General features: G+C 38.0%; 1 protein-coding gene across 1 annotated transcript in view; it reads right to left on the reverse strand.

Annotated features, from left to right (window-relative positions):
- Window positions 1–23988, reverse strand: part of LOC125396176 (vomeronasal type-2 receptor 26-like) — a 77721-nt gene that overhangs the window by 21242 nt on the left and 32491 nt on the right. Inside the window, exons 4-5 of the mRNA XM_085678392.2 lie at window positions 8914–9141; window positions 6046–6169 (exon numbers count right to left, since the gene is read on the reverse strand). Of these exons, the coding sequence (XP_085534518.2) occupies window positions 6046–6169; window positions 8914–9141 (352 nt within the window). The remainder of the gene's footprint in view (window positions 1–6045; window positions 6170–8913; window positions 9142–23988) is intronic.

Genomic DNA, 23988 nt, shown 5'->3' on the forward strand with positions numbered 1-23988 from the left:
TGGTCATTAATATCACTTAATATTAATGGACTCAATTCACCTATAAAAAGGCACAGACTAAGAGATTGGATACGAATACAGGATCCAACATTCTGCTGTTTACAAGAAACACACCTCAACCACAAAGACAGACATCTACTCAGAGTAAAGGGCTGGGAAAAGGTTTTTCAAGCAAACGGTCCTAAAAAACAAACAGGTATGGCCATTCTAATTTCCAACAAAATTGACTTCAAACTAAAAACAATCAGAAGAGATGGAGATGGGCATTTTATACTCATAACAGGAACAATTCATCAGGAGGAAGTCTCAATCCTGAATATCTACGCACCTAATCTAAAGCCTCCTACTTATGTAAAAGAAACACTTCTAGAACTCAAGGCAGTCATCAAACCACACACACTAATAGTAGGAGACTTCAACACTCCTCTCTCACCAATGGACAGGTCAATCAGTCAGAAACCTAACAGAGAAATAAGAGAATTATTGGAGGTATTTATTCAAATGGACTTAACAGACATCTGTAGAATGTTCCACCCAAATAGGAAAGAATATACCTTCTTCTCTGCAGCTCATGGAACCTTCTCGAAAATTGACCACATACTGGGTAACAAAGCAAACTTCCACAGATACAAAAAAATATTAGTAACCACCTGTGTCTTGTCAGACCACCATGGATTAAAGTTAGAATTCAACAACAGTGCTACCCCCAGGAAGCCAACAAATTCATGGAAGTTGAACAGTCAACTACTGAATCATCCCTGGGTCAAGGAAGAAATAAAGAAAGAAATTAAAGTCTTCCTTGAATTTAATGAAAATAAAGACACAATGTACTCAAACCTATGGGACACTATGAAAGCAGTGCTAAGAGGAAAGTTCATAGCACTAAGTGCCCAATTAAAGAAAACGGAGAAAGCACACATTGGAGACTTAACAGCACACTTGAAAGTTCTAGAAAAAAAAAGAAGCTGATTCACCCAGGAGGAGTAGAAGACTGAAAATATTCAAACTGAGGACTGAAATCAACACAATAGAAACACAGAAAACAATCCAAAGAATCAATGAATCAAAAAGCTGATTCTTGGAGAAAATCAACAAGATCGATAAGCCCCTATTCAAATTAATCAAACGGCAGAGAGAGAACATGCAAATTAATAAGATCAGAAATGAAAAGGGGGACATAACCACAGACACAGAGGAAATTCAGAGAATCATTAGATCTTACTACAAAAATTGATATGCCACAAAGTTGGAAAATGTAAAAGAAATGGACATTTTTTTTTAGATAAGTACCATATACCAAAGTTGAACCAAGACCAGGTGAACAATCTAAACAGACCTGTCAGTCGTGAAGAATTAGAAGCTGTTATTAAAAATCTCCCTACCAAAAAAAGCCCAGGACCAAATGGTTTCAATGCAGAATTCTACCAGAAATTCCAGGAAGAGCTAATACCTATACTCCTTAACATATTTCACAATATAGAAACAGAAGAATCATTGCCAAACTCTTTTTATGAGGCTACTGTTACCCTGATACCAAAACCACACAAAGACACGACCAAGAAAGAGAATTACAGACCAATCTCACTCATGAACATTGACGCAAAAATACTCAATAAAATACTGGCAAACCGAATCCAAGAATACGTTAGAAAAATTATCCATTATGATCAAGTGGGCTTCATCCCAGAGAGGCAGGGCTGGTTCAACATACGCAAATCTATCAATGTAATACATCATATAAATAAACTGAATGAAAAAAACCATATGATCATTTCATTGGATGCTGAAAAAGCATTGGACAAAATTCAACACCCTTTTATGATAAAGGTGTTGGAGAGACTGGGGATACAAGGATCATACCTAAATATAATAAAAGCAATATACAGCAAGCCGTCAGCTAACATCAAATTGAATGGAGAGAAACTCAAAGCCTTTCCACTAAAATCAGGAACACGACAAGGCTGTCTACTCTCACCATACCTCTTCATTATAGTGCTCGAATTTCTAGCAATAGCAATAAGACAACATAAGGGGATCAAGGGGATACGAATTGGAAAGGATGAAGTTAAACATTCGTTATTTGCAGACGATATGATTGTGTACATAAGCGATCCCAAAAACTCTACCAAAGAACTCCTACAGCTGATAAACACCTTTAGTAATGTGGCAGGATACAAGATCAACTCCAAAAAATTGGTAGTCCTCCTATACACAAAGGAAAAAGAAGCAGAGAGGGAAATCAGAGAAACATCACCCTTCATGATAGCCACAAATAGCATAAAGTATCTTGGGGTAACTCTAACCACGGAAGTGAAAGACCTATTTGATAAGAACTGTAAGTCCTTGAAGAAAGAAATTGAGGAGGATACCAGAAAATGGAAAGACCTCCCCTGCTCTTGGATTGGGAGAATCAACATAGTAAAAATGGCAATTCTACCAAAAGCAATCTATAGATTCAATGCAATTCCCATCAAAATCCCATCAAACTTCTTCACAGACCTGTAGAGAACAATAATCAAGTATATATGGAAAAACAAAAAACCCAGGATAGCCAAAACATTCTTATACAATAAAGGAACATCTGGAGGCATTACCTTCTCTGACTTCAAACTCTATTACAGAGCAACAGTATTGAAAACAGCTTGGTATTGGCATAACAACAGAGAAGTAGACCTATGGAATCGAATAGAAGACCCGGGTATTAACCCACAAACGTATGAACACCTGATTTTTGACAAGGGAGCTAAAGCTATACAATGGAAGAAGGATAGCATCTTTAACAAATGGTTCTGGCATAACTGGATGTCAACCTGCAGAAGAATGAAAATAGATCCATATCTATCACCATGCACAAAACTCAGGTCCAAATGGATTAAAGACATCAACATTAATCCGACCACTTTGAACCTGAAAGAAGAGAAAGTAGGAAGTAGTCTACAAGACATTGGCACAGGAGACCACTTCCTAAGCAGAACCCCAGGAGCGCAGACAATAAGAGAAACAATAAATAAATGGGACCTATTGAAACTGAGAAGCTTCTGTAAAGCAAAGGAAACTGTCAGTAAGACAAAAAGCTACCTTCTGACTTGGAGAAGATCTTCTCAAACCCCTCAACAGACAAAGGTCTGATCTCCAAAATATACAAAGAACTCAAGAAACTAGACACTAAAATTCTAATTAACCCAATTAAAAAATGGGGTACTGAACTGAACAGAGAATTCACAACAGATGAACTTTGAATGGCTAAAAAGCACTTAAGGTCATGCTCAACCTCCTTAGCGATCAGGGAAATGCAAATCAAAACAACTTTGAGATATCATCTTACACCTGTCAGAATAGTCAAACTCAAAAACACCAATGATAGCCAATGTTGGAGAGGATGTGGAATGAGGGGAACACTCATCCATTGTTGGTGGGAATGCAAACTTGTGCAGTCACTGTGGAAATCAGTGTGGCGGTTTCTCAGGAAACTGGGAGTCAACCTCCCTCAGGACCCAGCAATTCCACTCTTGGGAATATACCCAAGAGATGCCCTAACATACTACAAAAGCATTTGTTCAACTATGTTCATAGCATCACTATTTGTAATAGCCAGAACCTGAAAACAACCTAGGTGCCTCTCAATAGAAGAATGGTTAAAAAAAGTGTGGAACATATATACATTAGAGTTTTAATCAGCGGTAAAAAACAATGACATCTTGAATTTTGTATGCAAATGAATGGAAATAGAAAACGCTTTACTGAGTGAGGTAAGCTAGACCCAAAAAGAGGAATATGGTATGTATTCACTCATAAGTGGATTCTAACCGTAATTAAAGGTCTTTGAGCCTATTGTTCATGATCCTAGAGAAGCTAAATAAGAAAGTGAACCTGACGAAAATCATGTAGCTATCCTCCTGGAGATTGGAAATAGACAAGAGTGCCAGGTAACCTCGGGTGCATGGGGGGGTGGGGAGGGCTGTTGGAATGGGAGAGGGTTAGAGAGAAGGGAGTAGGGGAGGAATGGGGAAAGATAGGGGGACTGGGATGGGGGGAGGGAGAATGGATAGATATGGGATCAGGGAAGCATATACCTCAACTAAGGGAGTCATTTTAGGGTTTACAAGAGACTTTAGTATAAAGGGGATCCCAGGTCCAAGGAGAGATCCCCAGATTGTTCTCTGAACGGAGGAGAGGGTGCCTGAACCGGCCTTGGCCAACAACCATAATGATGAACATTTTGCATATCACCATAGAACCCTCATCTGGCGATTGAGGGAGATGGAGGCGGAGACCCACATTGAAACACTGGACCTAGCTCCCTAGGTCCAAAGGAGAGGCAGAAGGAAGGAGAACGTGAACAAAGAATGCAAGAGCAGAGGAAACCTTCATCCGACATTGGATGGCGATACAGATGGAGACCCATATTGGAGCACCGGACGGAGCCCTCCATGGTCCAAATGAGGAGCAGAAGGATGAAGAAAATGAAAAAAGAAATCAGGACTGCGATGGGCGCCATCACCCACTGATACAAGGGGACTGATTTAATGAGAGTTCACCAAGGCCTGCTGGACTGGAACTGAACGAGCACGTGATTTAACCAGAATCTCTGAATGTGGCCGGATTCTCTGGATGTGGCTGGCCCTGAGGCTTTATGAAAAGCCATTGACAATGACACTGGGACTTGTTTCCTCTGCATATACTGGATTTTTGGGATCCAGTCTGTTTGGATACTCACCTTCCTGGACCTGGAGGGAGGGGGGAGGAACTTGAACTTCCCACAGGGCAGGAAACCCTGACTACTCTTAGGGATGGAGAGGCAGGAGGAGAGGGAGTGGTGGAATTCGGAGGGTGTTGGGAGGAGGGGCGGAAATGGAAACTTTTATAATTTAATAGACATTAAAAAAATAAGTAAATAAAACCTGAGAAAAGATAATGCTGTCTCCATATCTATTCAACATAGTACTTGAGGTTCTAGCTAGAGCAATAAGAATACAAAAGAATTACCTCACTCAATATGATTGGAGTATTTTTTCCCAACCCTTTACTCTGATATGATGTCTGTCTTTGAGGGTTGAGGTGAGTTTCTTTTATGCAGAAGAAGGATGGATTCTGTTTTTATGTTCAACCTGTTAGCCTGTGACTTTTTATAGGTGAGTTGAGTCCATTTATATTAAGGATAATAATGACCAGTGATTGCTATCTCTCGTTAACTTAAATTTCATTGTTGGTGATGTTAATTTGTGCATTACCCCCTTCTTTGGAATTTACTGCTATGAGACCATCAATTGTTAGTGTTTTTGTTGATGTAGCCAACTTTCTTAGGTTGGAGTTTTTCTTCTAGATATTGAGTGAGGTAACTCAGGCACAGAAAGACAATTATTACATGTACTCACTCATAAGTGGGTTTTAAACATAAAGAAAAAAGCAGCCCACAAAACACAATCCGAGAGAACCTAAACAACAATGAAGACCCTAAGAGAGACATACATAGATCTAATCTACATGGGAAGTCGAAAAAGACAAGATTTCCTGAGTAAATTGTGAATATGGGGACCTCTGGAGAGGGCTAAAGGGGGAGGGGAGAGTCAGGGAGAGGAGCAGAGAAAAATGTAGAGCTCAATAAAATAAATAAAAATAGTGTTGTATACTTCAATTCTATGTGTGGGATATTTTGGAAACAGGCCCCGTATGTACTTATCCTGTGAAGGCTTATTTTCAGGAAAGAATTATTGAATTCGTTTATTCAAGGATCACACAGGTAGCATGGTCATGTGCACACCTCACATTGCCTGAGAAGCCTCTACCCTGGATCACAGCTAGAGCAGAGGTGAAACTATCATGTAAAGAAAGACAGGTTTTGGAAAAATGGATGCAGATGACACAATAACATGAGGATGGCCACACAAATGTACACACATTGTGTAGAATCATCAGTGACTACTAATGTATATGGGGATGAATCAAAGATACATGGGTTCTTCATGCTGCATTACAGCATCATGGTCACTTCTTATCTTTCTCCTTCTACATTAAAAAGAAGTTTGAGAAAAAGTCTTTTATTACCAGTTTGATTGGAAATGTGTCTCTCTGGACAAAACAAACAAGAAAAACAGCAGATAGGTCTGTCTTCTTCTAGAATTTTCCAGAAACCTGGACCACAGCTCTTTGTACATACTGATACAGGAGTCTAAGGGCAAAACAGAAAACCTGGTCATAATTTTGTACCTCAATCACAGGCTTAAGACAATTTAAAGCCAAGCAATTTAAACTGCATGAAGACTATGAAAGTTGTACATATTTATGAGGCACTCTGAAGTCTCCATATGGGAATTTGGAATGTAGAGTGTAGAGTTGAAGTTAGCACACTTCAAGATGCTAAATGTTCAAAATTTCTTTATGCTGACCAAACTGTGACTCACTTCTGTTAGCATTTGAGATAAGTGTAGAACATCCATATAGTTTCTTCCTGTGAAACAGCAAGCCAAAACTCCTTCCTTGTATGAATTACAAATTAGTTGAACTGTCAGACAGAAACCCAGTCACTCTTGCCTATCTGCTTCTACTTTTAGCTTCCCAAGTTTGTAGTCACAACCATTCACTTTGATTGCCATGTACCATGAAAGAGAGTTTGACCATTGGTAGGTGATCAAAGATTCTTCTGACTTCATGACATGTTGATGTTCCAGAGAACCAAAATTATGATCCATTACTGTGAGTTTCATCCTTCACCCCCTATGCTCAGAATAATACCATGCTTTTTCTTTCAAACATTAGCAACTTAATCATTTAGAATTTTTTAAACCAATTTACTTCTAAGTTAATTACATTGATCACTATACTTTTAACAAAACTTCAGTTTGTTGATATTTTGGGAAAATGTGTATGCAAAAAATATTTCTATCTTTCCTTTAGACATGCTTCTTGTCATAATTTGGACTCAGTTTCTGTCTTTTAAATATCTACATATTGGGATGGAGAACTTGCCCAGCATATAAGAGTGTATATTACTCTTGCAGAGAAACCTGAGGGCAGCTCCCAGCACACAAATACAGCACTTTACAAACATTGTTTATAGAGATGATTTATTTACATATTCATAATTTACTTCTTTATAAGGACTGTGGACAAGTTTGAGTATGAATTGTGTTCAATGGAGAGATGCACTGAGCATCTACATGCATGTATAATAAAATGTGTATATGTATGCACATGATTGTGGGCATGGGTATATACACTGGAAATATACACATACAATCATATATATATATATATATATAGCCATAAACACTTTTCTATTCATTCATTATAATATGAATAAATGCATAAAAGTTCAAATTCAATTCAAACTAATTCTATCTACAGGAGTTAGCTAACAATACGTTCTTGTTTGTTTGTATATGCCTATGCATATGTTCATGTATATATATATATACATATATCAAAGTCAAATTTAAAAAATTTATTTATTTTTAAAATAAAGACATCAAATAGAACAAAAGAGATAGCTCAGTATTTAATGTGCTTCCCACATAAGCAAACAGTCCTGAATTTGATTATGCAGAATGGAAGTATAGAAAATTCAGGTGACAAACTGTATGCCTTTTATCTAATTATGGCAGTCACGGAGACAAGTAGACAGTGTGTGGCATGATGGACAGACAGGAAAGCTAAATGAGAGGGCAAGGAGTTGAGAGAGAGATTGTGTTTATAATAAAATGGAGAACAATTGCAGATGGTATCCACTCTGACTTTGGCCTTAACAGGCACATGCACTCACATGCATGAGCATTCACACACAAGCTCACAACAGAGCTAAAAACTTACAATATCAGCAAAACATATGCATAGATCCACATCAAAAAAGGAATTAGATAAGATTTACTGACAAAATTGGGAGCATGTGGATGGGGGAGAAGAGAGAGAGGAAGGGGAAGAGGAGGAGAGGAGAGTGGGAGAATTTGAGGGAATGAGATGATTGAGATGGAGGAAGAACAGAGATGAGAACAAAAAATAAAGAGATATCTTGATTGAGGGAGATACTATGGGGCTAGCAAGAAACCTGGCTCTAGAGAAAATATCAGGAATCAACAAGGATGACCCATCTAAGATTCTGAGCAATAGAGGAGAGGGTATCCAAACTGGTCTTGCCCTCTAGTCAGATTGATGAATACCTTAAATATCACCATAGATCTTCACCCAGCAACTGATGAGAATAGAGGCAGAGACCTGCAGTGGAGCACTGAACTGAGCTCCCAAAGTTCATTTGAAGAGTGATAGGAGTAAGAATATAAGGAAATATGTCAATACCATCATGGGGACACTCATCGAAACAGCTTACCTGAGCTAATGGGAGCTCACCAACTCCAGCCGAGCCGGACAGGGAGGGAACAAGCATAGGACCAATCTCGATACTCTTTCCTTACTCTCATCTCTATTTTTTCCTCCATCTCATCTATTCTGGTCCCTCCAGTTCTCCTCCTCCCTCCCCTTCTCCCCTCTCTTCCTCTTCCACTGTCCCTTCTCCCCCCACCCCATATAACAATGAAAGTTGTATGGCTGGGGCAGACTGCAGGGCCATTGGCAGTGGCACCATGATTTATTCTTACTGCTTGTATTGGCTTTTTAGGAGCCTATTCTCTCTGGATGGATACCGTACTCAGCCTAGGTATAGTAGGACCTTCCCCAAAATAATGAACATTACTCTCTCTGAGGAGTGCACGGGGGTAATGTTTAGGGTTAGGTAAAAAAATGGGAAGAGCAGAGGACATGTGGACTGGGATTGATATGGAAAATAAAAAAGATTGTTTTCTTTCTTAAAAATAAAATAAGTATAAAAAAGAATTATTTGAAAATTTCAAAAAGACATAATACAATTCACAGAGCTCTTGGTAGAGATTTTTCAATATATTAAAGATTGAAATTTTGTCAGACCTGATTGTAGTGGCTCGGCCATTTGATCATAACTTCATTGATGAACAAGCCGTGATCTTGTGGATTCTTGAAGACAAACTCTCCTACTTTAACTAGAAATGTATAATGATTCGTATTTACCATAAAATTTTGTATGTCATACTTTTCCACATGATTCTTTTTCTCATCAAAGCATATTTGGTCTCCATCAGTGTTTGTAAATTGAATTTTCCTCAGGAATGGATGAAGCTGGAGAGAGACAACATTTGGGTATGAGTGGTGCATACAAGTTTCTCACTGATGGTTTCTCAGAACAAGCCCCCTTCTCTCTCCCTATCGTGGCTTTCTTTTTGAAAAGCCTTCATTTGAGTCATTGTCTTCCAAGTTGTTCCAGTGAGATGAACTTTGTTCCTCATGAAACCAAAGCAGGATTAGCTGAATGTAAATAGAAATGGCATCTAAGGGGTAAAACATAGGATAGTTGGAAGCATGTTCTATGTGGAACCAAGGCCCTGTGTCTCCAGTTAGACAATTTACATGTTTTCAGAGTGAAACTGAAGTAAAAGTGTAAGCAACACTATGTATTTGGGTGTACAGGTGTTAAGATATTTATATTTTTATAACACAATGAACATATGTGTGTATAGTTAGTTAAGTAGATAGGTATACATGTAGATATACAGAGTATCTTGACCTTATAATATCAGCAATATTAAATATGCAGCAATTTTGTGTGTCATTTATGCTTCAGAAAACTGTAAAGAGACCTACTAACTGCCTCCATTCTTTCTTTCTTTAGCTTGAATAACATAATTTGCCTTCTATATTTGGTATGAACATTGTTGGATGCAAATTAAAATCCAAATATTCAGTGCTTTAACTAGAATTTTAAAAGATTTATTCTTATATTAATTCCTTTTAATTTTGTATTGAGTTGCTTTGAAGAATAGAAGATGGTGCTGGATCCTTCATAACCAGGGTTACAGAGAGCTGTAAGCTGCTTTGTGGATACTTGGAACTGAACATGGGTCTTCTATAGAGCAGAATGTATGCCTGACCACTGAGCAATCTCTGGCCCTTAGATTGTGTTCTTTTTATTTCTGTGTACTGTCTATATGTATGCATATACAAAAACTACATTTTTGAGTTCTACAGGGGACATAAATGTGTGTCACATTCCTTAGAATGGACTTACATATAGTTGTGAGCCACCAGGTGGGTATGAACAACCAAACTCAGGTCCTCTGCAAGAGGATCAAGTCCTCCTATCTCTATCATAATTTAATTACATATTTAAATTAATACGATGGGTTAACACTTCAACTTCTGAGAGTTGCTGCTGTGTTAACTAATTTGCAACTTGCAATAAAAAGACCTATTTCCTAGGTATTCAGTTATCTGTCCAAGAGACACACTAACATAAGTAATATCACATCTGTGGAAGCCATGTTCACAAAATTTGTCAAAGTCTATGTCAAATATTATTGTTATCCATAATAGTAAAATCTACATAATAGAGTAAACATTAAGACTTAATTTTTTACTTATTTATCTTTGACTGAATTAAAAGTTTACTTGATTTGGTCAATAACTTTATTGATGATAACGTATTTGAAGGTGAATGCTCAAAAGTATAAGTGATTCCAAGTTTATAAGACTGGTTTATAGAATTGGTTTAATACCCAAACATATCCAGTTACCACTAATAGATGGAGATTCAGTCTATGTGTTAGCACCATCTGTGTTCTAACCTTTAATAATGGAAGCACAGTCTTGAGTTTCATCTTTTTTTAAACCTCATTTAGGAATAAATAAACTGAAGCTTACTAGCTGGTCAGCAGGCAAGTCTTCTGAAGGTAGACTGCTCCATCCACTCCATGGATCATACCCAGTAATCTTCAACTCCCACTCTGCTCCCAAACCCACCCATCCCAAGTGACCTCATCAGATCTCTAACACACAAACTGCAACTGCACAGAGCAGACTGAGAGGTAAGTGACCAGCTTCCCAGCTGTATATTTTAGTCTCTAGGCCTAGGGCAAAACTCCAGGCTCCTCCTCTACCTGCCTCCACCAAACTTGCCTTTCTGAAGGCAAACCTCTTGTAGGTAGGCTGCTCCAACCCCTGTCAATTAGACCCTGTAAGCTACACATCACACTCCACTCCCATCCTCCCATCCAAAGAACCATGTGAGACACAGACAGTGACTGCACAGAGCAGACCAAGAGCAGCTGCCTAAGACACAGACAGCAATGGCAACAATTGGTCTAAGAGAGGATCACTGAGACACATAAACCAACTGCAAGGATTGTAGAAAGAGGCAAAGACAATGCCAGCACCATTTCAAGGAAGAGATGGGTAGTTGCCAATGCAAAAATACATTTAACAACCTAAAAGCAACATGGTAACATCAGAACCTAGTGGTCATACAACAGGAAGACTTGAACACCCTAACAAAGAAGATGTAGAAGAAAACAACCTTAAATAAAATTTTATAAAGATGATGGAGACACTTAAAGAGGAAATAAAAATTATTCTTAAAGAAATGGAGCAAAAGACAAAAATAATTGAAAGAAATCAATAAATTTCTTAAAGAAACCCAAGAAAAACAAGAAAAACCAAACAGGTGAAGCAAATAGTTGAAACAGTTCAAGACTTAAAAACTGATAAAGAGGCAATAAAGAAACACAAACTGAGGGAATTCTGGAAATGGAAAATCTAGGTAAGCAAACAGGAACTACAGATGCAAGCATAACCAACAGAATACAAGAGATGGAAGGGTGACTGTCAGGATTTGAAGATACAATAGAGGAAATAGATTCATTGGTTAAATAAAATGGTAAATCCAACAAATTCTTAATCCAAAACATTTCAGAAATCTAGTTCATGATGAAAATATCAAAACTAAGAATATTAGGGTAGAAGGAGAGGAACCCCAGTGCAAAAGACAGAAAATATATTCAACAAAATAATATAGAAAACTTTCACAACCTAAAGAATGACATGCCTTTGAAGGTCCAAAAAACTTGCAGAACTCCAAATAGACTGGACAAAAAGTCACCTCACCATATAATAATAAAAGCACTTAAATATAAGAATAAAGAAGTAGTATTAAGAGTTGTAAAGGAAAAAAGGCCAAGTAACATATAAAGGCAGACCTAACAGAATTACATACTTGACTACTTCTTAATGGAAATCCTGAAAGAAAGAAGATTCTGGACAGACATGCTCAAGACACTATGAGGTCATGGTTGCAAACCCAGTCTACTGTATCCAGCAAAACTTTGAATCACCATAGATAAAGAAAGCAAAATATTCCATGACAAAACCAGACTTAAACAATACCTACCTACAAACCCAGTCTTTCAGAAAGCATTAGAAGGAAAACTCAAACCCCAAAAAGCAAGCTACACCCATGAAAACACATCAACAGATAACCTCACACCCTCAAAACCCACAGAAGGGAAACACACAATAACTACAAGAGAAAAATTACAGGAATCAACAACCATTTGTCATTAATATCTCAATATCAATGGACTCAATCCACCTATAAAAAGGCTCAGGATAACATAATGAATATACAAACAAGATTCATTTATTTTCTCCTACAAACAATAAACGTGTCTCATCCATAAGAAAGACATTACTTTAGAGTAAAGGGCTGGAAAAAGATTTTTCAATCAAATGGACCCAAGAAACAAGCAGGTATAGCTATCATAATATGCAACAAAATAGACTCCAAATTAAAATCAATAAAAATAGAGGGAGGACACTTCATACTCATCACAGGGAAAATGAATCAAGGTGAAATCTCAATTTTGAGCATCTATGCTATAAAAGCACCCGCACATGTAAAAGAAATATTAGTAAATCTTAAATAACACATTAAATCCTACACAGCAATAGCAGGAGACTTCAACACTCCATTATCATCAGTGGGCAGGTAAGTCAGACATAAACTTAACAGAGAAATAAGAAATAACAGATGTCATGACTCAAATGAACTTAAAAGACATCTACTGAACATTTCATCCAAATACATAAGAATATACCTTTTTTTTATCAGCACCTTATAGAACCTTCTCTAAAACTGACCACATACACAGTAACAAAACAAACTTCAACAGAGACAAAAATTTGGAATAACCCCCTGTATCTTACCAGATCACCATGACTTAAAGTTAGAATTCAACAACACTAATTGCAGAAAGCTGACAAACTCATGGAAATCGAGCAATACTAAATTTGATCACCTCTGGTTCAAGAAAGAAATAAAGAAAGAAATTAAAGACTTTGCAGAATTCAATGAAAATGAGTGTACACATACCCAAACATATGGGACACTATGAAATCAATGGTAAGAGGAAAGTTTATATCTCTGAGTGCCTACATAAAAAAGTGGAGAAATCTCACACTAGCAACTTAACAGCACACCTAAAAACTCTGGAACCAAAAGAAACATACTCACTAAGGAGGAATAGATGACAAGAAACAATCAAATTGAGGGCTGAAACCAGTAAAATAGAAATAAAGAAAACAATTCAAAGAATCAATGAAACAAAAGGCTGACTCTTTGAGAATTTCAACAAGATAGACAAACCCCTACCAAAACTAATCAAAAGACAGAGAAAGAACATCCAAATTAAAAAAAAATAGCTGAAAAGGAGGACAAAACAACAAACATTGCAGAAATCCAGAGAATCAGTAGGTAATACTTTGAAAATCTATATTCTAAAAAATTGAAAAATGTAAAAGAAAAAGATAAATTTCTGGATGGATATTATTTATGAAAATTAAATCAAACCAGCTGAGCAATTTAAATAGAATTATTACCTGTAAGGAAATAGAAGAGGTTATCAAATTCTCCCAAACAAAACAACCCCAAGACGCGATGACTTCAGCACAGAATTCTATCATAACTTCAAAGAAGAACTAATATATATACTTCCCAAATTGTTCCACATAATAGAAACAGAAGGAACAATGTCAAATTCTTTTTGTGGGACCACAGTTACCCTGATACACAAACCACACAAAGACTTAATTAAGAAAGAGAGTTACTGACCAATCTCCCTCATGAACACTGATGCAAAATGTTCAATAAAATACTTGTAAACCGAATTCAAGAACACATTATAAAAAATTTCATGATTTTTTTTATGAAATCATGATTAAGTTGGCTTTATCACAGAGATATAGGGATAGTTCAATAAGTGAAAATCTATCACTATAATCAACCATATAAATAAACTGATAAAGAAAAACTATATGATTCTCTTATTAGATGTTGAATAAACATTCAACAAAATCTAACACCCCCTAATGATAAATGTCTCAGAAAGATGAGGGATACAGGGAACATATCTAAACATAATACAAGCATTACAGCCAACAGCCAACTTCAAATTAAATGGAGGGAAACGCAAAGAGATTCCACTAAAATTGGGTACAAGACAAGGCTTGTCTGCTCTCTCCATATCTATTCAACATAGCACTTGAATTTCTAGCAAGAGCAATAACACAACAAAAAGAGATCAAGTTGATATAAATTGGAAAGGAGGAAGTCAAACTTTGCTTATTTGCAGATGACAGGATGGTATGTATAGTTTACCCCAATAATTTTATGAGGTTATTCCTATAGCTGATAAACACTTTCAGTAATGTGGCAGGATACAAGATCAACTCAAAAGAGTCAATAGCCCTCATGTATACAAATGATAAAGGAACTAAGGAAGAAATCTGAGAAACATCACCATTTACAATAGACACAAATAATCTAAAATATTTTGGAGTAGCACTAACCAAAGAAGTGAAAGACCTGTACAACATGAAATTTAAGTCTTTCAAAAGAGAAATAGAAGAAGATATCAGAAAATAAAAAGATCTCCCAAGCTTTTGAATAGGTAGGATTAGCATAAGAAAAATGGCAATCCTATCAAAAGTAATTTACAGATTGAGTACATTTCCTAATAAAATTCCAACACAATTCTTTACTGACCTCAAAAGAACAATACTCAACTTTAAATGGAAAAGCAAAAACAAAAACAAAACCCAAAATAGCCAAAACAACCATGTATTATAAAGAAACTTCCAGAGTCATCACCATCCCTGACATCAGGCTCTATTAAAAAGCTACAGTAATGAAAATAGCTTGTTTTTGACTAAAAAAAGAATCAGGTGGACCAATGGAATTTAATCAAGAAGCTGGTATCAATCCACACTACTATAAGCATCTGATTTTTGACAAAGAAGCTAAAATTATACAATGCAAAAAAGAAAATTTTTTAACAAATTGTCTTGGCATAACTGATTGCCAAGATCTAGAATAATGCAGAGAGATCTATATCCTTCCCCATGTACAAAACTTAAATCCAAATGGATTAAGGACCCCAATATAAATCTAGCCACACTGAGTCTCATAAAAGTGAAAGTGAGATGTAGCCTTAAATGAAGGGGCAAATCAGGCAAAAATTGAGAGCTTGGGGGTGGGGGTGGTATAGGAGTAAGGGGAGATGGGGAGAGAGAAGGGAGAAGGGAAGGATGGGAAGAGCTTGGAGGAATGTGATGGTTGGGATGGAGGAAGTGTGAATATGGGAACAGGGAAGTAAATATCTTAATTAAGGGATCCATTTTAGTGTTGATAAGAGACTTGACTCTAGAGGGGTTCCCAGGTGTTCAAGGACATGTCCCCTGCTTGTTCCTTGGGCAGCTGAGGAGAGGGCGCCTGAACTGACCTTACCCTATAGCCACACTGATCAATATCTTGCATATCACCTTAGAACCTTCATCTGGCGATGGATGGAGATAGAGACAGAGACCCACATTGAAGCACTGGACTGAGCTCCCAAGGTCCAAATGAGGAGCAGCAGGAGGGAGAACATGAGCAAGGAAGTAAGGACCATGAGAGGTGCACCCACCAACTGAGACGGTAGGGCTAATCTAATGAGAGCTCACTAAGGCCAGCTGGACTGGGACTGATGGAGCATGTGATCAAACTGGACTCTCTGAATGTGGCTGACAACGAGGGCTGACTGAGAAGCCAAAGACAATGGCACTGGGTTTTGATTATACTGAATGTGCTGGCTTGGTGGGAGCCTATTCTGTTTGTATGCTCACTTTCCTAGACCTGGGTGGAGTGAGAAGGATCTTGAGCTTCCCACAGGGCAGGGAACCCTGACTGCTCTTTGTACTGGAGAGGGAGGGGGGATGGGGCTGGGAGGAGGAGGAGGAAAAGGAGGAGTGACAATTTTTAATTAAAAAAAATGAAGGGGCAAAGGAGACTTCTTCCTAAATATAGAAACTCCAATAACACAGACACTGAGGTCAACAATTAATTAATGGTACCTTCTGAAACTGAGAACTTTCACTAAGGAACACGATAATATCAATAAAACAAAACTTTAGTCTACAGAATGGAAAAAGATCTTCACCAACCACAGATCTGAAAGAAGACTGATCTTCAAAATATAAAGAACTCAAGAAACCAGACATCAAAATACCAAATAATCCAGTTAAAAATGGAATATAGAACCACACAGTGAATTCTCAACAGAAGAATCTCAGAAAACTGAAAGACACCAAAGAAACTGGTCAACATCCTTAGCCATCAGTGAAATGCAAATCAAAACAACTCTGAGATACCATTTTACAACAGTCAGAAGGACTAATATCAAAAATATCAATGGTAGCTTATGCTGGAGAGGATGCAGAGTAAAGGGAATACTCCATTGATAGTCTGCATGCAAAGTCATATAACCACTTTCCATATCAGTATGGCGTTTTTTAAGAAAATTGGAAATCATCCTATTTCAATATCCAGCAATAACACTCTTGTGAACATACGCAAAGGATGCTCAATCATATTACATGGACATTTATTCAACCATGTTTATTACATTACTTGTAATAGCCAGAATGTGAAACAACCTAGATACTCTGCCACATCCACGGCTGTCACACCGGTGGAGCAGAAATGCTGACTGGACAGACTGTTGCCATAGGATTGGGGCCTGTGCTCCACGGAGTTGCATCCCAGGCTGTCCCTTGGCAATCAGCTGTGGTCATGATGCCACCTGTGTTGCCATCTGCACTGACTCGACCTCGCTGCCCTTGGTGCCGATATGTCTGTCTTATCCTTGTCTTTCTGTTCTTTGTGATTCTTGCATCTTACCAACAGATCAGACTATTCCAGGAAGTTGTGGATACAAACAAGACTGCTGAGGACATTTTGAGCTCTGCCCCACCATTCATTAAAGGCTTTAAGGAAGTAGCTAGTTCTGGGAATTGGGGATCATTGTTAGGATAATTCCTTGATAATATGGAACAAAAGGAGTTACTTTTACTAGGAGAAACCTTAGAAGCCTTCTGCAGAAAAACAGTTGCAGCAGTCCCCATTAGGCATTTGCCTGGGAAAAACGTACAGTTGCAAACAGGAGGACTATGAAGCCTTTCTTGTGGGCAGAAAAGACCTAGGCTGATAACAACATCTGAGCCTGAGAATCAAAAAGGGAGGAGAGTTGAGGTCAATGGTGTGAGACGAGTTTCAGAGAAGTTTGAAATCATGTCTTTAAAATTTCCTAGCAGAATATCTTCCCAGGAAGATAATGGCCTTCCCCTTTCCCACCCAGGATATTCTGAGCACAAGGTCACTTAGCCCAGCCAGCCATCTGGTACAGGCTGATAAAGATAGCCTAACTCAAGAACAGTGTCCTCTCTAAAAACAAGAAAAGAGGTTATTTAACAAAATATGAGGGTGCAAAAGTCCTTGTACCAATGCCAAAGCATCTTCAAAGATTCATTTTGTAAAACTGTTTCATGATGTTCTTTTCTATTTTATGATTTGATGATGTATACCTTTGCAAAGTTCTTTGATTGTAAAAGAATATAAACCTTGCGCTAAAAAAATAAAGTTGCAGCAGCATATTCAACCACATTGAATGTGTCTGTCTGTCATTTCCTCGCCGATTTCTGAATTGTCCTGAGCCTTTGCCCTGCTTATCCCACTGTCTGAGTCACTCCCTTGAGCTGGTCTGTGGCAATACCCCACAACTGAAGAATCAATAAAGAATATGTGATACATTTACATAATGGAATACTACTCAGTGGTAAAAAAAACAATTACATATTGAAATTTGCATGCAAATGGATGGCAGTAGAAGAAAACATCCTGAGTGAGGTAACCCAGTCCCAGAATGACAAGGATGGTATGTACTCACTCATAAGTGAATACTATATGTGAATCAAAATATAGCAAGCCTATAGTTCATCACCTAAGAGAAACTAGGTAACAATGAGAATCTTAAGAGAAACACACATACATTACATGCCCCTGGGAAGGGAAAATAGAAAAAGTCAGCTAAGAAAATTACAAGTTTGGGGGTGTGGGAAGAAGGGAGGGTAGAAAGGGAGGGGAAGGGGAGAATAGGAGGGGGAGAAGAGCTTGAGAGGATGGGATAGATGAGATGGGGGAAAGGAAGAGAGATAAAGCAAGGAAATAGCTGTCCTGATTGAGGGAGCCATTATGGGACTATCCAGAAATCTGACAGCAGAGAAATTTTCAGGAGTCTGCAATGATGCCCCCATCTAAGACCCTAATGAATAGTAGAGAGGGTTCCTGAACTGGCCTTCCTCTGTAATCAGATTGATTACTACCTTAATTGCTATCATAGAATCTTCATCCAGCAACTGGTAGAAGCAGAGAAATCCATAATGAAGCACTGGGCTGAGTTGCAAGAATTCAGTCAGAGAGGGTAAAACAATAATATAGGCAAAGGGGTCAAGACCATGATGGGGCACCTACTGAAACAGCTTACCTGAGTTAGGCGGAGATCACTTAATCCATTCTGACAGTGGGGGAACCAACATAGGACCAAACTAGGCACTCTTAATATGGGTAACATTTGCATGTCTGGGGTAGACAGTGGGGCACCTGGTAGTGGGACTAGGATTAACCCCTACTGCTTGTACTGTTTTTTTGGAACCTATTCTCTTTGTGGGGATACCTTGCTCATCCATCCAAGATAGAGTGCGAGGGGCTTGATTCTGCCTCAAAGCAATGTGCTAGACTTTGTTGACTCCCCATGGAAAGTCTTACCCTCTCTGAGGAATGGATGGGTGATAGGGAAGGTCGGGGAAATGAGAAGAGGGCAGGGAGGGGGAACTCTTATTGGCATGTAAAATGAGAAGATTGCTTGACCTATGGAATCGAAAAGAAGACCCAGATATTAACCCAAAAATATATGATTTTTGACCAGAGAGCTAAAAGTATACAATGGAAGAAAGAAAGCCTCATTAACAAATGGTGCTGGCATAACTGGATGTCAACCTGTAGAAGAATGAAAGTAGATCCATATCTATCACCATGCACAAAACTCAAGTCCAAATGGATTAAAGACCACAATATTAATCTGACCACATTGAACTTGATAGAAGAGAAAGTGGGAAGTAGTCTACAAGACATAGGCACAGAAGACCACTTCCTAGGTAGAACCCCAGTAGCACAGACAATAAGAGAATCAATGAATAAATGGGACCCCCTTAAACTGAGAAGCTTCTGTAAAACAAAGGACACTGTCAGTAAGACAAAAAGGCGACCTTCCGACTGGGAGAAGATCTTCACCAACCCCTCATCAGACAAAGGTCTGATCTCCAAAATATACAAAGAACTCAAGAAACTAGACACTAAAACTCTAATTAACCCAATTAAAAAATGGGGTACTGAACTGAACAGAAAATTCTCAACAGAAGAACTTCAAATGGCCAAAAGACACTTAAGATCATGCTCAACCTACTTAGCCATCAGGGAAATGCAAATCAAAACTACTTTGAGATACCATCTTACACCTGTCAGACTAGCTAAAATCAAAAACACCAATAATAACCTATGTTGGAGAGGTTGTGGAGTGAGGGAAACACTCATCCATTGTTGGTGGGAATGCAAACTTGTGCAGTCACTTTGGAAATCAGTGTGGTGGTTTCTCAGGAAACTGGGAGTCAATGTACCTCAAGATCCAGAAATTCCACTCTTGGGAATGTTCCCAAGAGATGCCCTATCATACCACAAAAGCATTTGTCCAACTATGTTCATAGCAGCAATATGTGTATTAGCCAGAAGCTGGAACAACCTAGGTGCTCCTCAATTGAAGGATGGTTAAAGAAGGTGTGGAACATAGACACATTAGAGTTTCACTCAGCGATAAAAAAAAAATGACATCTTGAATTTTGCATACAAATGGATGGAAATAGAAAACGCTTTACTGAGTGAGGTAACCCTGACCCAAAAAGAGGAACATGGCATGTACTCACTCATAAGTAGATTCTAGTCATAATTAAAGGTCTTTGAGCCTATAATTCATGATCCTAGAGAAACTAAATAAGAAAGTGAACCTGAAAAAAATCATATAGTTATACTCCTGGATATTGGAAGTAGACAAGATTGCCAGACAAAACTTGTGTGCATGGGGGTGGGGGTGGGGGATGGATGTAAGGGGAGATGGGTAGAGGGAAGGGAGAAGGGGAAGATTCGGGAAAGCTTGGGGAATGGGATGGGTGGGATGGGAGCAGGGAAGTAAGTATCTTAATTAAGAGATTCATTTTAGCTTTTGCAAGAGACTTGATTCTAGAGGGGTTCCCAGGTCCAAGAAGAGGTCTCCAGATTGTTCCTTAGCAGCAGAGGAGAGGATGCCCACACTGGCCTTGTCCCATAGCCATACTAATGAATATCTTGCATATCACAGTAGAACCTTCATCTGGCGATGGATGGAGATAGAGACAGAGACCCACATTGGTGCACTGGACTTAGCTCCCTAGGTCCAAATGAGGAGTAGAAGGAGGGAGAACGTGAGCAAGGAATTCAGGATCACTAGGGGTGCGTCCACCCACTGAGACGGTGGGACTGATCTAATGGGAGCTCACCAAGTCCAGCTGGAAGGGAGTGATGGAGTATGTGATCAAAATGGATACTCTGAACGTGATTGACAATGAAGGCTGACTGAGAAGCCAAGGACAATGGCACTCGGTTTTTATTCTACTGCATGGACTGACTTTGTGGGAGCCTGGTTTGCTTGGATGGTCCCCTTTATAAACCTGTGTAAAGGTGGGAGGACCTTGTACTTCCCACGGGGCAGGGAATCCTGACTGCTTTTAAGACTAGAGAGGGAGGGGAGGGAAAATGGGGGCGGGGAAGTGGTGTAAATTTTTAATAAGTAAATAAATAAATTTAAAAATAAATAAATAATTTTAATAACAACTGAGTAAATAAAGTATAAAAAGCAATTTCTTCATCTGTTACTTTTTATTCTATGGGAGGTTATTTTTATCTTTTAAAAAAGTTTAACCCTTTGGTCTTGGATTAAATATGGTCAGTATATCTCTACATGGTGGCACCAGACATATTCCATGAAAACATGTAAATTTGATTGTTGGCACTCTCTGGGACCTGTCCAGTGTGACAGAACCCAGGGCCCTCTCCCAAACTCCATAATCTTTTCTAGCCAGCCAGTGGGAAGTATTCCTGCTGCTGGGCTTTCTTCATTACCACAACCCACTCTGCTACCAAGCCTGCTCTTTCCCCATCTTAGGTCCTAGAAACTCTGCAACACAGCCTGATCAAGTGCTGAAGGGACCAGAGAAAACCCTGCAACAGAGCTGTTTCCAATACTGGGGGACTTAAGAGATGGCAGACCAAGAAAAACTCCCAAGTACTCAGACAACCACAGCAAAAGATCAGAGTAAGACACTAAGAATGTACTGGCCTCATTTGAAGGAAGATGTGGGTAGGAGCCAATACCAGTATTTCTCCAACATCCAAAAAAGCAACATGATAATCACCAGAATCCAGTAGACACAGAAAAAGAAGACTTGATCATTCTGATTCAGAAGAAGTAGAAGAAAACAACTTTAAATGTAACTTTATGAAATTGATGGGGACCTTAAAATAGAAAGTGAAAAACTCCCTTAAAGAAATGAAAGAGAAGACAACATAAAATTGGAAGAAATTAAAAAATCCCTCAAAGATACCCAAGAAAACCAAGAAAAAGCAATCAAACAGATGAAGGAAACAGTTCAAGATATGAAGACCAAAATAGAGGTAATAAAGAAAACACAAACTGAGGGAAAACTGGATATGAAAAATCTGGGTAAATGAACAGTATAACCAATGGAATACAAGAAATAGAAGAAAGAATCTCAGGCACTGAAGATACTATAGAAGAAATAGACTTACTGGTCAAAGAAACACTAAATCAAACAAATTCTTAACACAAAACATTCAGGAAATCTGGGACATGGTGTAAAGAACAAACCTCAGAATAGTAGGGGTGGAAGCAGACAGATATGCTGCAGAAACTGAGACCATGGATGCAAGCCCAGACTACTAAACTCAGCAAAGGTTACTTTCATTTTCAATGGAGAAAACAAGATATTTCATAACAAAAACATATTTAAATGGTACATATGCACACACCCAGACTTACAGAAAGTACTACAAGGAAAATCTCAACCCATGGAGGCTAACAACACCCATAACGATGAAGATATCTGATAACCTTCAATCTTCACAACCCAAAGAAGAGAAACACACAAACATTACCACCAAAATATAACCAGAGTTAACAACCATTTGTCATTAATATCACTTAACATCAGTGGACTCAATTCACCTATAAAAAGACAGAGGCTACGAGAATGGATATGAAAACACATTCAGCATTCTGCTGTGTACAAGAAGCATATGTCAACCTCAAAAACAGACACTACTTCAGAGTAGAGGATTGGGCAAAGGTTTTCCAATCAAAGAAACAAGAGGGCGAGGCTATTCTAATATCTAACAAAGTTTATTTCAAACTAAAATCAATCAGAAGAGATGGATAAGGACACTTTATTATATTCATAACAGGAACAATTCATCAAGATGAAGTCTCAATCCTGAAAATCTATGCCCCTAATATAAAAGCACCAACCTATGAAAAAGAAACATTACTAAAATTTAAAATGCATATCAAATTCCACACACTAATATTAGGAGATTTCAACACTTCTCTCTCACCAATGGAAAGGAAACCAGACAGAAACTTAACAGAGAAATAAGAGAACTAACAGATATAAAAAATCAAATGGACATAACAGACATCTATAGACCATTCCACCCAAACAGAAAAGACTATACCTTCTTCTCAGAACCTCATGGAACCTTCTCTAAAATTGATCACATACTTGGTAACAAAGCAAACATCCGCAAATACAAAAAAAAAAATTGAAGTAACTACTTGTCTTAATGGATCACCATGGAGTAAGTTTGAAATTAACAACAAAACTACCTGCAGAAAGCCCACAAATTCATGGAATCTGAACAGTAAACTATGGAACCCCCCTGGGTAAAGGAAGAAATAAAGAAAGAAAAAGTCTTCCCTGAATTCAATGAAATGAAGGTAAACATATCCAAAACTATGGGATACAATGAAAGCAGTGTTAAGAGGAAAGTTTGTAGCACTAAGTGCTCACATAAAGAAAATGGAGAGAACTCACATTACCAACTTAACAGCACACCTCAGAGCTCTACAAAAAAGAAGCAGACTCAACCAGGAGTAGTAGAAGTCTGGAAAAAAATCAAACTGAAATCTGAAATCAACAAAATAGAAACACATAAAACAATATAAAGAATCAATGACACAAAGTGCTGGTTCTTTGAGAAAATCAACAAGATTGACAAACCCTTATGCAAGTTAATCAAAGGCAGAGAGATAATATCCAAATTAACAAAATCAGAAATGAAAAGGGGCACATAACACCAGATACTGAAAAAATTCAGAGAATCATTAGATCTTACTACAAAAGCCTGTACTCCATAAAAATGGAAAATGTAAAAGAAATGGACAATTTTTTTAGATAAATATCCTATACCAAAATTAAATCAAGACCAGATGAACAATCTTAATAGACCTGTAAGTCATGAGGAAATAGAAGCTGTCATCAAAAACCTCCAAACCAAAAAATGCCCCTGGCTGGAATTTTTTTTTAGTGTAGAATTCTACCAGAACTTCTAAGAAGAGCTAATACCATACTCCTCAATATGCTCCGCATAATAGATACAGAAGG

The sequence above is a fragment of the Myodes glareolus genome, chromosome 2, assembly GCF_982192425.1.
Source record: "Myodes glareolus chromosome 2, mMyoGla1.1, whole genome shotgun sequence".
NCBI classification, from domain to species: domain Eukaryota; kingdom Metazoa; phylum Chordata; class Mammalia; order Rodentia; family Cricetidae; genus Myodes; species Myodes glareolus.